We start from the raw sequence: 15,451 nt of genomic DNA on the forward strand, positions 1-15,451 counted from the left end.
TCCTGCCACAGCAGATGATGAAATTTTATTTCAATAAGTATCTGGAATTAAGAATTTAATGATGACCACGTGTTGACTGTTGGAAAGAAACCATCTGGTTTGCTAATGCCCTTTAGGGAAGGAAACTGCCATCCTTAGCTAATCTGGCCCACATGTGATGACAGACCCACAGCAATGTAGTTGACTCTTAACTACCCTTTGGGCAATTAGGGATGGGCAACAAATGCTGCCTAGCCAGTGACACCCTCATCCTGTGAATGAATAAAGGGAAAAAATAACCTTGCTACAGGATTCCTAACATCTGACTTGCTCTTGAAGACACTGTATTTATACACCTAGTCCAGTTCTGTTTCTGGTCGATGGTAACCCCCAAGATGTTGATAGTGAAGGCTTCAGCAATGTTAATGCTGTTGATTGTCAAGGGGCGATGGTTAATTTCTTTATTTTTGGACATGATCATTACCCTGCACTTATGTAGTGCAAATGTCACTTACTATTTGTCAGCCCAAGACTGGACATTGTCCAGGTCTTGATATGTTTGGGCATGGGCTGCTTCAGCATCTGAGGACTCACAAACGGTGTTGAATATTGTGTGAACATCAGTGAACATCTTCAACCAACACAACTACCTTCTTTTCTGTCAGGTCTGACTCCAACCAACAGAGAACATCCCCCTTAACTCGCATTGGCTCTAGTTTTGCTTCTGATGCCATGTTTAATTAAATGTGGCCTTTCGGCCATGGGCAGTCATTCTCACCTCAGCTGTGATATTCAGCTCTTTTGTCCACATTTGGCCTCAAACAATAATGAGGTCAGGAGCTGGGTGGGCTTGGCAAATCCCATACTGAACACCAAAGGATAGGTTATTGCTGAGCATGAACTGCTCAATAGCGCTGTCATTGGCCTTTTCCATCATTGTGCGAATGACTGACAGGAGACTGATAAAGTGGTAACTGGCTGGATTCAATCTGATTCAGTGGACACGATAGACCTGAGCAATATTTAACATTGTCAGCTAGCTGCTGGTTTTGTTGCTGTAGTAGAACAGCTTGACTAGGGTACAGCTACTTCTGTCCGACAAGTTTTCAATACACAACAAACATAACATAATGCATTGGAGTATTTGTCTATTTGAAAAAGTGAAATTATACTTTCATAACAGAAAAAAACTCTGCTTTCAAACTTTAGTATCACGATTTATAGCGATTTTAACATCCTGTGCCCTTTTAAATTAGAATAGAAAGATTCTACAGCTTTCCTTTTGTGAAGAAAATGTCAGCTGCATTGTTTGGCTGCATATTTAGAGTACATTAAGAGAAAAAACACTGTCTTTGTAGTTGCAATATTCTGTCTTGTTTGTGTTTCTAATGGTTGGCTTTGCAAACTGAGACATTATCAATGTCTGGCTTAGTTTCAAAGGCAACAAAGAAGTTTATTTTAGCAGGGGAGTTGCTCATAGAATGACTGACAGTTTTAGGATGTTAACAAAGGATATTGTGTCTTTAAAAATGGCATCTGTGTATATTTTTGATTATGTTACAACTGTTTGGCCACTTGATGAAATTTAATTTTTTAATGTTTTTTTCAGGTGAATTGTGATAATATAACAGATTTATCAGATTGTGAGAAGTCTTTTCTTTAGGGTCCATTGCAAAGACATTTCTTCTGAAGCTAACCAGTAATGAATAGTGGGTGAGCAGCTATGGAGGGTACATTGAATGCAGAGAGGGGAATACACAGGGACATGCTGATGGGTTGGATGTGAGGAGGATTGGGAATGAGTAAGGATGGGGTAAGGGTTAGAAAGATGAAAACCTAAATCAGAGAGCTGGCCCAATGTCTCAGCAAGTAAGGCAGATCTTGCAACCAGCCCACTTTGGCATCTGAACTCATCTGAAGCTGGTTCTGGAATAGGAAAAGACAAACACTCTCCGCCTATGTCTTTGGGAGTTGACTATAAAGGGTTAATGTGCAGACGGTGACAAGATTGGACTTTCAACTTCCATTTCCCATGGTCAACGTAAAAATCCAGACCAAGAGGTCAGTAATAAGACAAATGAGATTAATAGTTGCTGCGAGCACCAGTTTGAGGGAATAAAAACAATTGTTTTCTTTCTTTTTCTACCCAGAAGTGTTATCATACACAACTGAATGCCTTCCTACCACGAAAATCACTGTGATTTCTATTTCCCTTTTATTTTGAAACTAGTAGCCACCACAAGTAGGAACATTAGTTGATCCAATTAAGAGTTTACAAGCAAAGCAAGTTAAGGGCAATGCAGTTATTACAATGTGAAGGTGAGGGGTGTGGTTAGGGAGAGAAGGAAAGGTTAAATCAAAATGGAGTAGGAGGGGAAAATAAAGCGCTTCAACCTCTGTGGTGTCCACCACTCCCAAAAAGGCATCAAGAACATTGATGGACACCACATGCTCCCTCTCCAAGGGCATCTGGGCTCAAAAGTAACCACAGAAGAGGTGCATGCACTCAGCAGAGGTGCCTGCCTGGACCTGCTGAGAGCCAGCCTGACTAGGCCCAGAAGCAGGCCCACGGGGAAGTCCTTCGATCTCCCCCATTCCCTCTGCATCGGGTGCCCCAAAGCCAGGAGCATGGGGCTGAAGTGCAACCAAAACACAGCAAAAGGTTTTTCAAATAACTAAAGATGGGGTGCAAACACCCACAACTAGTATATCCATGGACTACACATACTGTAAAGTAAACAGTGGAGCAATTGTTTACTTGGTGGTTAAGTTTCTTGATCAATATAACACAAGCTACTGCTTAATAAACAGACAGCCAAATCAACCTGTACTTCAGTTGCTGTGATCTGTCTGCTCGAAATGGCTGGATAATTCTGCAGAAGAATCAACATATTGCTGCTCTTGTTACTATTTGGGAATGGCTCAAACAGTTTTGCATACAACTCAGAAAAAAAGTGCAAAAATACTTTAAACAGTGAATTCACTAATTAATTTGATAGCTTCCTTCTTGGAAGATCGGATGTAAACTAAATTAGCAAATGCAGCACTCACCTACAATTGCAAACTGACTGGTTAATCCTGTAGTGGCAACCATACTAAAAAATACAGTGGACCAGAGAGAGGCAATTGGAAGGTGGAGAAGAGCTTCTGGGTATGCTAGAAAGATCAATCCTAAGCCTAGACAGTGAATAAAAGTATGCAGTGTTATTAATGAATTACAAGGTCATTGGCAAAATGTTGTACCTTATCTAACTTAACAGTAGTGGGGCGCAGTTCTAGTTTGCTATATGCTACTAATCCCACTATACCCTCTGCCATCGTGTTGGCTGGGACCTTCTGCTGGGCAGTTAAAATGGCTGTCCCCTCCACAGTGCAAACACATTGCAGTGTGCCAGATGCCGGGAGAATAGTTCCTAACTGACAAATAGCTTCCAGCTAACAGAAAGGGTAGCCATCTCCTACTAGGGCAAGAGGGAAATGTGCTATGTTTCACTGCCCTGCAGTGCCATGCCTGCCCTTAAACACAACTATATGTCAACTGACACCTTTCACTGCAGAATAGAAAGGAGTATAACTCCTCCAAAATGACCCAAATCTTGCTTTTGGCATTATATTGTCATTGGGTCCAACATTAAAAATGACACTTAGTCTGAGATCTAAAATGATGTAATTTGAAAATTCTTACATTTCATTTTCAACTTTCCCTCTGAGACCTGCCCAGAATTCAGGCTGGAATGGAAACCAGTAGATTTTTGGGATCAGAATTCCAAACTTGTCCCTCCATTCCCTATATCCTTCACGAGCTACAGGATGTGTTGAATCACAATTTGACAGATACGTCCTAGGATATTAACATCTCTACATGAAGGCTTACAATACCCGCAACAAAAGGATTTGGGAGCCTGTGTGATCCCTATCAGGTAAATTAGTTTGTAAATCTCAGAACAAATATTACTTCGGTGTCAGGGACTTTTTGGCACTTACATTTAAAAGGTCTTTCTACTATCCCTTCATATCCTGTATACCCCTCAATGACCTGTCATATCTCTATGTACCCTATATGGCCCCTTTCCCCTAATTTACTGTATGCTTGCACCATGCCTCTTACACACTGTCCATTTCCCTTCAATTACCCCGCTATCCTTCTCATGCCCCTGGACATCATTCAAATGCATCTTACCAATACTAACAATGTAAGAAACAATGTGTTGTTTCTTTGAAATGATTCCAAAACTGATTAAATCGACTAACAGATTATAAAAACTTCCTCTGCAAGTACCAATTAATAAAACAAAAGGAAAGGTTAGGCCCAAAACGTCAGCTTTTGTGCTCCTAAGATGCTGCTTGGCCTGCTGTGTTCATCCAGCTTCACACTTTGTTATCTTGAAAGGTTTTTTTCTCTCTTCTTAACCTTTCTTGATCTTGTCCAAACAAACAAACAAGTGCTTAGAAAATTCAAATACAGTTTGCACTCCCTTTCAAACTGTTTAACTATTCTTGGCAGTCAACAAAACACCCATAATGGAGATCAAATGGAGAAACGGATGCCTCAGAGGGTATCACAAAGAATGGTTGGTTGAGTGCCAAGACTGGTTATAAGACCCAAACCTGTAGGCTAGAACAATAGTTTAGGTTCAAAAACAGATGTTGCTGGAAAAGCTCAGCATCTGTGAAGAAAAATCAGAGTTAAATTTTCGAGTCCGGTGACTGTTCCTCAGGACTGGTTTAGGTTGTTCTGGTGGAGGAGAAGGGAGAAACATTATTTGTCCCTGAGTAAGCCACCATTGGATAAATCAAGATATGAAAAAAGGTGTGAAAAGTTACAGCTAATTGACTACGCTTTGCAATAAACACCATGGAGACAATTTTAAACTTTGTCTACTGAGTGATAACATGGTAGAATAGATCTCCTGTCTGTGGCAGACAGCTATTGGGAGTGCCCCATCAGTAAGTTCAAATTGGACTCAAAGGGCCACAGTTCTTCATTAATAAAATATTAAGTCCTAACCTAAATCATTGGGAAAAATCTAAAAGACAGGTGGAGTGGTCTCCAAACTTTCAGATAGTCCAAAGTAGGGGATATAGCAAATAACCCTGTTGACCAAAGGAAGTCAGAATGCCTAGAAGACAAAATGACCAAAAGGTGGAATCAGAGGTCACCTTTGTTAATGGTTAGATAAGATAAAATATTTTAAGTACTGTAGGTACCTGAATGTGAAACCTCTGAAACTGGTAAATGAATGTGATGAGCCACATGTCCGAGGATGGAAAAGATGGCAAATCCAACCAGCACGCTCGTAAGACAGTTAAGAAAAGCAACAATGAGGGTATCTGTGAAACAGTCATTCTGGAAGTTGTTATAAGATGACAGTGCTGTTACACCCCCTGGCGACACTGACAGAGAAATGAAAATTTGAGTTGCAGCGTCTTTCCAAACCTGATAAAATGTAAGATAGAATTAATTGGCAACAGTGATTTTTGGATGTTCCTTTGTGATAGCTTCACATTTACTGATATTTTACCCCATGCTTTGCCCCTGCCATCCCCACCCCTTGCCAATCTCACCGTGATGTCTCATGAACACTGACTTCAGCACTGTGGCTGCATTTTCCCATCATGTACACTGGGCCACATCTCCATCGCTCATGCATGTAATTTGATTGCTTGCTCATGAACCATTGTGTGTTTCATATGATTCATCCAATTTTCTGGAGCTTCCAACAAACTTCATGGCTTCCATCACGAGGCTCTGTTCTGGGCAGGTATCTGTTTCTCTTGTTTTCTCAATAAATTAAACAAAAAGCTGTGGGCAACATTAGCAGGAGCTGCCCCAAACCCGGGTCAGGTCACACAGGCCAGGGATCAGCTCCTTTGGCTGAACATCTGGCTTGCAATGCAGGCTGATGCCATGGATACAGTTCCCACATTGGCTGAGGATAGCATGAAGATCTTTCCTTCACAACCTCTCACCTTATCTGAGGTGTAGTGGCCATTAGGTTAAACCAGCACCAGTTGACTCTCTGTAATGAAAGAGCATCCCGATGGTTTGGTAAGGCTATGGTGTCTTCACCTCTAGCACACACCCCCCACCCCCCCGCACCCCCCCCCCCCCACATCTAACTGGCTTCTACTGAGAACACAGTCTTAAAACTACCCCTTTTGTTTCTCCATGCTTTTATTGTTGTGGGTTGCCTGGGGGAGTCTCACTGCTCAGCTATGTTGGTCAGTGTGTAAGCAAATTTCCTAATTGACAGTGCTAATGTGAATACTTGGCTCCATTTCTTGTTTGTTGCACTTGGTGGGGTTCTAAGGCTGGGGTTCGGGTATATTATTGGGGCACAGTCAAAAAAGTGTTTATCTGTACCCAGTTTTATGATAGTTGATCAGGGAACACTTGATCCCCGGGCAATGTTTCACTCCATGCTGCTAACGTCAGTTATTTTGATGGGCACAAATTTCACCAAGTCTTATTAATGTTCATATAAATGTGGCCTGTTGTTGTAGACTGTGACGCTTTATTTTTGTCCTTTATTGACACGTTACTTTGAAAAGGGATGTCAGCTTCTTCAGGGAATGCAAATTAACATTGCCATGAAAAACACAGACAAGAGACATTTCTCTTCTCAAGTAGTCTATACAGTAAGTTCGACATGTCAATGTTAGGCACGTCTTCAATCAAATTTACGATGTCCCTCAGGAATTGCATACTCTTTATAAATTCAGGCCACTTTTCTATTTAGTTAGAAAGTGTTCATTTACTCAGAGATCAGAGTAATTTCATAACAGTGCATACTGGACTAACTCTGTCACCCATCTTAAATTAGGGAAGAGCACATGGAACTTAAGGAATATTTCCCAAATCAAGAGAACTTTAGGACATTATTTTACAGTAATGTCAATGTTCATTTTTCACTAGGATGGAAACCATCTAGGTTTTTCACTCTGCTACCATTATTTTCTTCCTGATTGTTGATTTTGCATTTAAGTTGAATGACTCCCTATCTCAGATTTAGCAGTGACATTAGGATAGCCAGTATTCTAGCATTTTCTTGAAGATTAATATTGATGTAAAGCATTACTTCCAATTATAATATCTCAACAAACAACTTATGAAAGTCCCACATTACCCTTAACCATACTTTTATTTTCCTCCTATTATGATCATTTTTCTTTTTGACTTGGATAACACTTGCGAAGTTTTCATCATACTGCCGTTTTGTTGCTTTCTTCCTTTGTACTAATTCCTCACAGTCCTCAACTTCTCAACATTTCAAAACTATATCTGCCAGCCCTTTAAGCACTTTGCAATCTAGCCACCACAACTCTGATGTCGAGAATTTCAGACATCCATTACAGTCTGAGAAAAAGGATTCCCTTCATTCTAGTTTTAAATGACTGTCTCCTTCAACTGTAACTGCATTCCCTGGTTTGAGATTTCCCCAGTTGTGGAGATATCTCAAAATCTACCTTGTCAAGCCCCTTCAAAATCTTCCAAATTTCAATAAAAAAATCACTCCGCATTCTTCTAAACTCCACTTTTTTTTAAGAAAAGACATTTAATAATTCTTGACAGGGTCAATCCTTTCATTCTAGGAATCAACTGAGTGAATCTCTTTTTATAGAATCAGAGAATCCCTACAGTGCAGAAAAAGGTTATTCGGCCCACTGCGTCTGCACCAACCCTTCAAAGGGTGTTCCTGTTCAGGCCCATTTATTACACATTGGTAGTGTAATGTCCCCACCGCTGGACCAGGAGACCTCGGTTCAAGACCCACCTGCTCCAGGTGTGTGATAACACCTCTGAATAGGTTCACTAGAAAAAATCGTGCTCTTTTGGGGGCCCTCTAGTGGCACCGTGACTGAGTCCCTACCTGGTTCAAGTTCCACCTGCTCCATAACATCTATGAAGAGGTTAGTTAGAAAAATGGGTTAAATTTTTAATAAAAGGTTCTTGTATTGCAGTGGTAGCGTCCCTACTTCTGATCTTATATACCTGGGTTCAAGTCCTACCTGCTCAAGAGGTGTGTAATAACATCTCTGAACAGGTTGGTTACAAAGGGGAAAAAAAGGCACAGTCTGATCTCTTTCCCCGCTTCCTACTTCTCCCTCACCATTGATGGTCTGCAATACTTTTAATGGGGCTTTACTGGTGAATGAATCAATAGCGGATTTACTGGTAGTGGGGATAATAGATCTAGTGACTGAGATACAAAATAAAAGTTGTGTTTAAGAGCACTTCTGGATATGAAACAAAAAAAAGGTCCACTTTAGAGGGCCCTTATGGTACAATGGGATTATCCCTATCTCTGAGTCAGGAGGCTTGGGTTGAAGTCCAATCTTCTCCAGAGGCATTTAATAACATCTCTGAACAGGTTGGTTGGAAAATATCTTAAAAGGTACAGATAGCCATCTTTTGTTTCTTTTTAAAGCTAAAGCAGATGGCCTGTCAATCAAATGAGTCCAGAGACATGGAAGTATTTTCATATCAAATCTTTTTCCCTCTGCATTTCTACATCTAGATGATCACCACAGAAGGATCCCCAAGCATCCAAAGATTTTGACTGTCACTGCATGGGAATATTTTCTCCAGATGGCAACATTCCAATATGTTTCAACATGGACAGAATACAAGTTAATGCAATGGCCAACTTAACTTTTCAGGATGGAGGCATATGATCAATTACAACATTAAAACTACAATTTGAAAAATATGCACTAACATAGCAGATGCTGTACAACATAATTAAATGTCAAGGTATATACATCAGTTTGAAAACCAGAAAGGCCAAGTATTGTTTGGAAAGTGATATATTTTGAAGCGTGGATGTGCACATGGATCGGAGTGCCCTTGTACACTCATCAATGACAGTAGACAGCAAGATGCAGCAAGCAGTTAGGAATGTGAATGGTATATTGGCCTTCATTGCCAGAGGATTTGAATTCAGAAATGGAGATGTTTTATTGCAGTTATTCGGGGCCTTGGTGAGACCATACGTGAGGATTATGTGCCGGTTGGTCTCCCTGACTAGGAAAGAATATACACGCCATAGAGGAAGTACACCAGAAGTTCACTAGGCTATTCTAGGGATGGCAAGATTGTCACACGAGATAGGCTGGTTCGATTGGTCCTGTACTTACTCAAGTTGAGAAGAATGAGAAGGGTATATGAATGAAATGTGGAAAATTCTAACATGGCTGGACAGACTAGGAACACGGGGAATATTTTCACTGGTTGGAGTCTAGATCCAGAAGACAAAGTCTCAGGATATGGGGCTGTCCATTTAGGACAGAGATGAGGGAAGATTTCTTTACTCAAAGTGTCATTGACCCATGGATTTCTCCACCACTGAAGAATGTGGAGGTAAAAATCATTGAATATTTTCAAGAAAGAGGTAGATTTTCTTTTGGATTCTAAAGACATCAAGGGGTATGGGAAGAAAATGGGAATGTGGCATTGAGATAGAAGATAGGCCATGACCGTATTGAACGATGGAGCAGGCTCAAAAGACCGAATGACATATTCCTATAGATGTTTAAATGTTCCCCATGTTTAACAATGACATTTGAAGTTGTCAGTAGGTTTCTTACTCTACAGCAGCTTCTCCAAGAGTAGTGGTGACATTCCCAAGTAATTCCCATCACAAAGAAAATAGCATGCAAGGTGGAATTCATATCTTCCCTCTGCCTTTACAACAACAATCCTGAAGTCTCAAGATAAGTGACCAGTGCCACAACATGTCACATTTTTTGACATGTGCTGATCTAGTTCCTGTGGATTAATATGTTCAGTCACTTCAGTGCTCTAGTGTGGGCTGGGCGCTGGTCTCTAAACAACTTCCAACATATAATACTTTGTATTCTCTGGCTTTTTATGTTATCCGTGAACTCTCTACCGTCTGCCTCCTTCTAATGTGTTATATCATATCTTGTCAGAATTAATCTCACCTTTCACTATTGTTGCAACACCTCCTTTCTACCAGATTCTCTCGTCTCACCACAGTTTAGTCTCTTGTGCTGATCAGCTTTTGGACCCATGTCTCAGCAATGGCCAGCACTCCATGTGTCTACAGTTAACCATAATGTATTTGAGTGGTTCCTTTTTTTGCAGTAATTTTAGTGTGTTTGTGTTTGGGTCATGCACATCCTAAGCTGTCCTTTCACTGTAACATTAATTCACTTTTTTTATTTCATTCTCTTTACAGTTTAATCACTTTGCCCCTTTAAGAATAGAACAGAATAGAATAGAACCCCAACAGTGTGAAAACAGGCCCTTTGGCCCAACAAGTCCACACCGGCCATCAGATCATCACCCCCTCCCCACCAAGACCCATCCCCCTATCACCCACCTAATCTATACATCCCTGAACACTACAGGCAATTTAGCACGGCCAGTCCTCCTAACCTGCACATCTTTGGACTGTGTGAGGAAACCGGAGCACCCAGAAGAAACCCAAGCAAAGTTTTCCTTTTTCCTATAGTAAATAACTCACAATTTCAGATTGCTACTCTGTTCTCTATGGCTACTACTACACTACCTTTTTAACTCTGTCCTCCTCTAACTTACTACATCAGAAGTCGAACAACCCCAGCTTACAGTCCAACCAGTGTACTTGAGATTACAAACTTTTGGAGTGCTGCTACTTCATCAGATGAAGTTGCCAAGTGATTTCAAATGAAGCTGCTATAAGCTGGTGTGGTGTGACTTCTGACTTTGTCCACCCCAGTCCAACACCGGCACCTACACATCCAACTTACTAGTTTAAAGTCCTCATGACTGTTTTATTTCTATTTTTTGCCTGGTTCAGGTGGAATCATTCCCAATAGATTCATTCTGTCTCAAAGATGGTTCCAGTGTCTCATGAAATGGAACCGTCGCTCATTTGCCATGCCTTTAACTTTATGTTCACCTCCCTGGCCTGGTTATCCTGAATCCAATTTGTGCGGCCTTAGAGATTACTTAAAGACACTAACCTTTGAGATTCTGTTCTTTACTGTATCGTCTAGCTTCCCATATGATTCAAATTATGCCTCATATTCCCTATATTGTTGGCTTATGGACCACAATGATTGAATTCTCCCCTTCTGCACCAAGGTTCTTTCAGTCTCTTGCAACACTTAACCACAGAAGTGGTCCACTGATAAACACAATTAAGTACATTAATCTTTAAGAAATGTGATTGAATTCCATTATCCTGGTGTGCTTACCTGAGCATCAGCCAGTTTGGAGAAGTCTGAATGGCTTCCAATGTAGTATTTAATCCCTATATCAGCTCCCTCCAAGGTAACACCTCGGATCACAAGTAAAACTAGGGAAGCATATGGGACTGTCACAGCAACATAAGACACCTGACATAGAGGGTAGATTGTTAGACTTTTCTGTATTTTTGGTACAACATTTACAATACTGAAACCAATTGAGTGAAAATCTAATATGATGCAAATCAATGCAGAGAATGAAGCAGAAACCAAGTACAATAATGCCATGAAGTGCATATTTGATATGGAGTGCAGATTGATTCCAAACAACAGAGTATTATTCTAATATTGATCAGTTTATTAACAACATATTAGCATGCTTTATGCATCAAAGACAGTGAAAGTTGATTCAAAAATTTCAATGCTTCTCCGGTAGTGTTTAAAAATTTAGTTCACTTGAATAATATCTCAATGAGCACAATGACTGAAGATTACCAAACTGATAACAATCATCTTGATTTAATTTATAACTAATCAAGAGGTCGGCAACATAGTCACAGCTGCCACAGAAGCTATTTAACTCAGCAACACTCTACACATGGCAATGAGATAAAGCAGGCCTGAGCGAGAACATTTTCTCAGGAAGCATTTTTTAACAATCCATAATTGATTCAGGAAGCATATTTCTGAGTTGCTTTGCTATTAATTTTGCCTTACTTTTGGTCAGCTGCTCATATAATAGTGTATCTCTCCCTCCCTTGTATATGTGGATTGTTGATTGGAATGATATAAAATGAGATATTTGCAAAAATTGCAGAGGGTAAATTATGTTCATTTGTCAAAAATATGGGAGTATGCAGCTACAAAGAGAAATTACAAGAAAATGCCTTGTTTTGATGGACAGAGTATGCACAGCAAAGTCTCCATTAGAGGGGGTGTTTCTACAGTATTTGAACACATGATTAACTTCTGAGCTGATTTTGCAAAAGAACTTTGATGTTCAAGGCAGCACTACATGAAAGAAAAAAGATTGCAGAATGATTAAGAGCTGGGTCAACGAAGGACAATCCCACCGGTAGTCCCACTACACATGACAATGGCAGTGAATGGAGTTCAATCTCAGGGTCTGGGTCAGAAAGACACAGCCATTGATTTGCTAGGGCATCTTTAGCTTCTACATGCTAGAAGGCTGGCATACTTGACACGAAGTGGCACAATCAACTGTGCCGTAAAACTTGACTGGATCTCTTTGCAGAGAAATGCAGTGAACTAACCATGACGAGGCACAAAAGATAACGCTCACTCGAGTCAGTGCCTCATCGAAAAACGTCTGAACTGCAGCACACATTACTTATCGGCGGAACAAGGCTTGTATTTGGGGCTCATTGTGTGCTTGTTTCTGAGTTCTATTCCTTAAAACCGGACCCCTGTAGCTGTGGCCAATGTAAAAACGTTGTTTCAGCTACTCCAAAATTCATTTTACCTTTCCAGAAATTTTTATTCCTTTGCACAGCACGAATAAAACTATTATCCAAGTTATGAGTAGGCAGACAGCTAGATGCCAGATGACCTTCCCAGTCTCATTAATTGAACTTGAACGATGTAAAACTGTAACACTGAATGAATGAAGACAGAATTGGTTAGAGTAGTATTTATTACATTGAAGAATAAATTCTGTCCCTGTTCGAGGCTAAGTTCTCAAGGGAGCACTACAGCTTGTCTTGTTTCTTGGAAAAGAACATCACAAAAGAATAATAAAAATGTGTGAATAATTAAAGAAACCCAAAGGAAGACAAATTTTAATCTAGCATGATTACCAATGTGAAGTATAAGAGAGACAATAGACATGTATATAGGTACCTGTATCACTGAGTGGAGCTAGAGGCACAGACATGAGCCAGCTGAGAGCCACTTATCAGGAACCAGACACTGGGAGCTGGGGGCTACATTATACCAACAGAAAGCCTGCAAAGCAGTTGTGATGCATCATGTTGCAGGAGGCTGGAGGCTCACTGCAATGTGTGAGCCACTGTTCACTGCTACCATTTTTCTTTAATAGTAAGAAACATGGTCTAGTGTGTTACAGGAAAAACACTTGCCTCATCTAACTAGAAGAATCTCTCGTGGATAATGAGGTACAGCTTATTGCATGCCAGCAACTAGTTACACATTATATTTATAAGAAAGACTGATTTGAGGCAGACCAGATATTAGGTCTTGACATCCCAAGGGGTTCAGTCCAGATGACATCGCCACAGTGGGTAGTGTATTGGACAACGATCAGTATTTACCTATTCAGGCCCTGAAGCACAACATGGAAGCAGTGAGAATTCGGTGATTCTCATTATAAAGGTAATCACCTCAAAGTCACATATCTCGAACGCTTGAATTCCAAATATAATGTGCGAGGCCATTGGGAACATATCCAAAAGGTGACAGCGTCGAGGCAAGGCCTCAGTATGTGTAGAGAAGATCAGGCTCTTCATAGCCAGAGTGGAGGAAAGGGTACCTCTTGTGAAAACTCCTCAGAGAGTAAGATCGAAGATGAACTCTGCTTTAGGGCTCTCAGATGACTCAAGTAATTTTAGAGCGATATATATTATACTCTATCTGCTATACCATCTATCAGTGTACCTCTAGAATCTGGGGAGCTCTGGAAATTCAAAATCAATGCAGACATTGTATGCAGCCATTTGTTTTCACCATTTATGCAGCAAAAATTTCACAAACCATTGTTTTTAAACAGTACAGTAAACAGCAAGCCCAATTTATCTTTCGTACACAAATTAAAAATGGGGTTGATATCTTCCGTACACATATTAAAATTGGGGTTGATTTTCCTGTAAAATACCATTGCATTTGTATTTGAAAATAAGGCAGCGAAAGGAATGAAAGAACGTGATAAGTTGACACCACTGTCAATTTCTGAGTGCAATTTCATTTAGACTCCATTTGTAACTATGCGGAGGCCCTTTTTTATATGGTGACTGGGAGTATTGTGGCTCACAACCCCTCATATTCTCCCAGCTTTCAAAACTGTATGTAGGAAGATGTGTTACCAATGAAAACTCTTCATTGGATCTTCAACTGTAGGTCAGGCAAAGCAAACATTTTTGTGACAGTTATTCTTGGGTCTGGGGCCTTGTAGTCTTACAAGTTGATTACAAGATACCCACTGATCTCATGTGCTGCCCTTGACAGAGCCTCCACAGTTCCTGAAATTTTGGCTACACTGTACAATTCCTTCAACCCATAGACTGCTGAATTGCTTCTTGCAGATATTGTCATGCTTTCACAGTTTACCAAACTTTTGAAGAGCTGGAACCTCCAGGCCAAAAATTGGATCTGGTCCTACACCGATCATCAAGCGAACTGGTTCTACACTGATTCTATGATCACCTGGCAAACCATAGCCATCCGGTGCACAATAATGCTTAATGCAGAAATCAGTTCCCACCCTCAAATCTCTACATTAGTATTTGCATTTCGGTGAACTGACAAACAGTAATTCCAGAGCCCTAGCTTCACTAGCTTTTATAGTACCCACTTTGAGTAGAATGTGTACTCACTCCCAAAAGTGTTCACTTCGGATCTTATGGAATGAAGAATTCTGACAGTTTTTATTTCCATTAATTTCTGTAGACGATGTCAAGTTGCATGTGGGATCTGAAAAATGATAAATAATGCCTAAAATATTCACCTCGGGAGAACATCATTGGTCCTGTGCTGCATTCAGACTTTCTGATCTGTTCAGACTTTTCTACTCATTCTGTTTTATTATATGGTAAATGTGAATCAAATAGTGATTCAATCAGCCTCAACAATTAGTTGCAAAAAGTATTTGTTGAGATCATCCCGTTAAATAAAAATCAAATCATTTTTAACTCTCCTAATGATAAGATAATATCCCTTTTGCATTTGTCTAAACACTAAAAGATAATCATTCTCTTATTTACCTTTTTAAAGTGTTTCCACCTTAACAACATCAGCTGCATTGAACACAGTCTGATTCATTGTGATTTTTTTTCTCTCAAGGTCACTTATATTCCTGTCAAGGTGTAAGTGTAGTTGTGGTATGACGCACTAACCTTTATATTGCTGAGGTCAGGGGCTAACTTGCTGACACCTCCACCTACCACCCTCTTAATCACGACCCCACCCCTGACCAGTAAAACATCATCTCTCAGACCTCCCATAACCTCATCACCTCAGGTGACCTCCTGCCCACTGCCTCTAACCTCACTGTTCCCCAACCTCCCAGCACCCATTTCTATCT

General features: G+C 40.4%; 1 protein-coding gene across 1 annotated transcript in view; it reads right to left on the reverse strand.

Annotated features, from left to right (window-relative positions):
• LOC125459005 (sodium- and chloride-dependent neutral and basic amino acid transporter B(0+)-like) overlaps window positions 1-15,451 on the reverse strand; it is a 58,336-nt gene that overhangs the window by 19,704 nt on the left and 23,181 nt on the right. The window contains exons 5-8 of the mRNA XM_059651262.1: window positions 12,659-12,791; window positions 11,185-11,325; window positions 5,188-5,416; window positions 3,031-3,156 (exon numbers count right to left, since the gene is read on the reverse strand). Coding sequence (XP_059507245.1) covers window positions 3,031-3,156; window positions 5,188-5,416; window positions 11,185-11,325; window positions 12,659-12,791 — 629 coding nt within the window. The remainder of the gene's footprint in view (window positions 1-3,030; window positions 3,157-5,187; window positions 5,417-11,184; window positions 11,326-12,658; window positions 12,792-15,451) is intronic.

The sequence above is a fragment of the Stegostoma tigrinum genome, chromosome 15 (genome assembly GCF_030684315.1).
Source record: "Stegostoma tigrinum isolate sSteTig4 chromosome 15, sSteTig4.hap1, whole genome shotgun sequence".
NCBI lineage: Eukaryota > Metazoa > Chordata > Chondrichthyes > Orectolobiformes > Stegostomatidae > Stegostoma > Stegostoma tigrinum.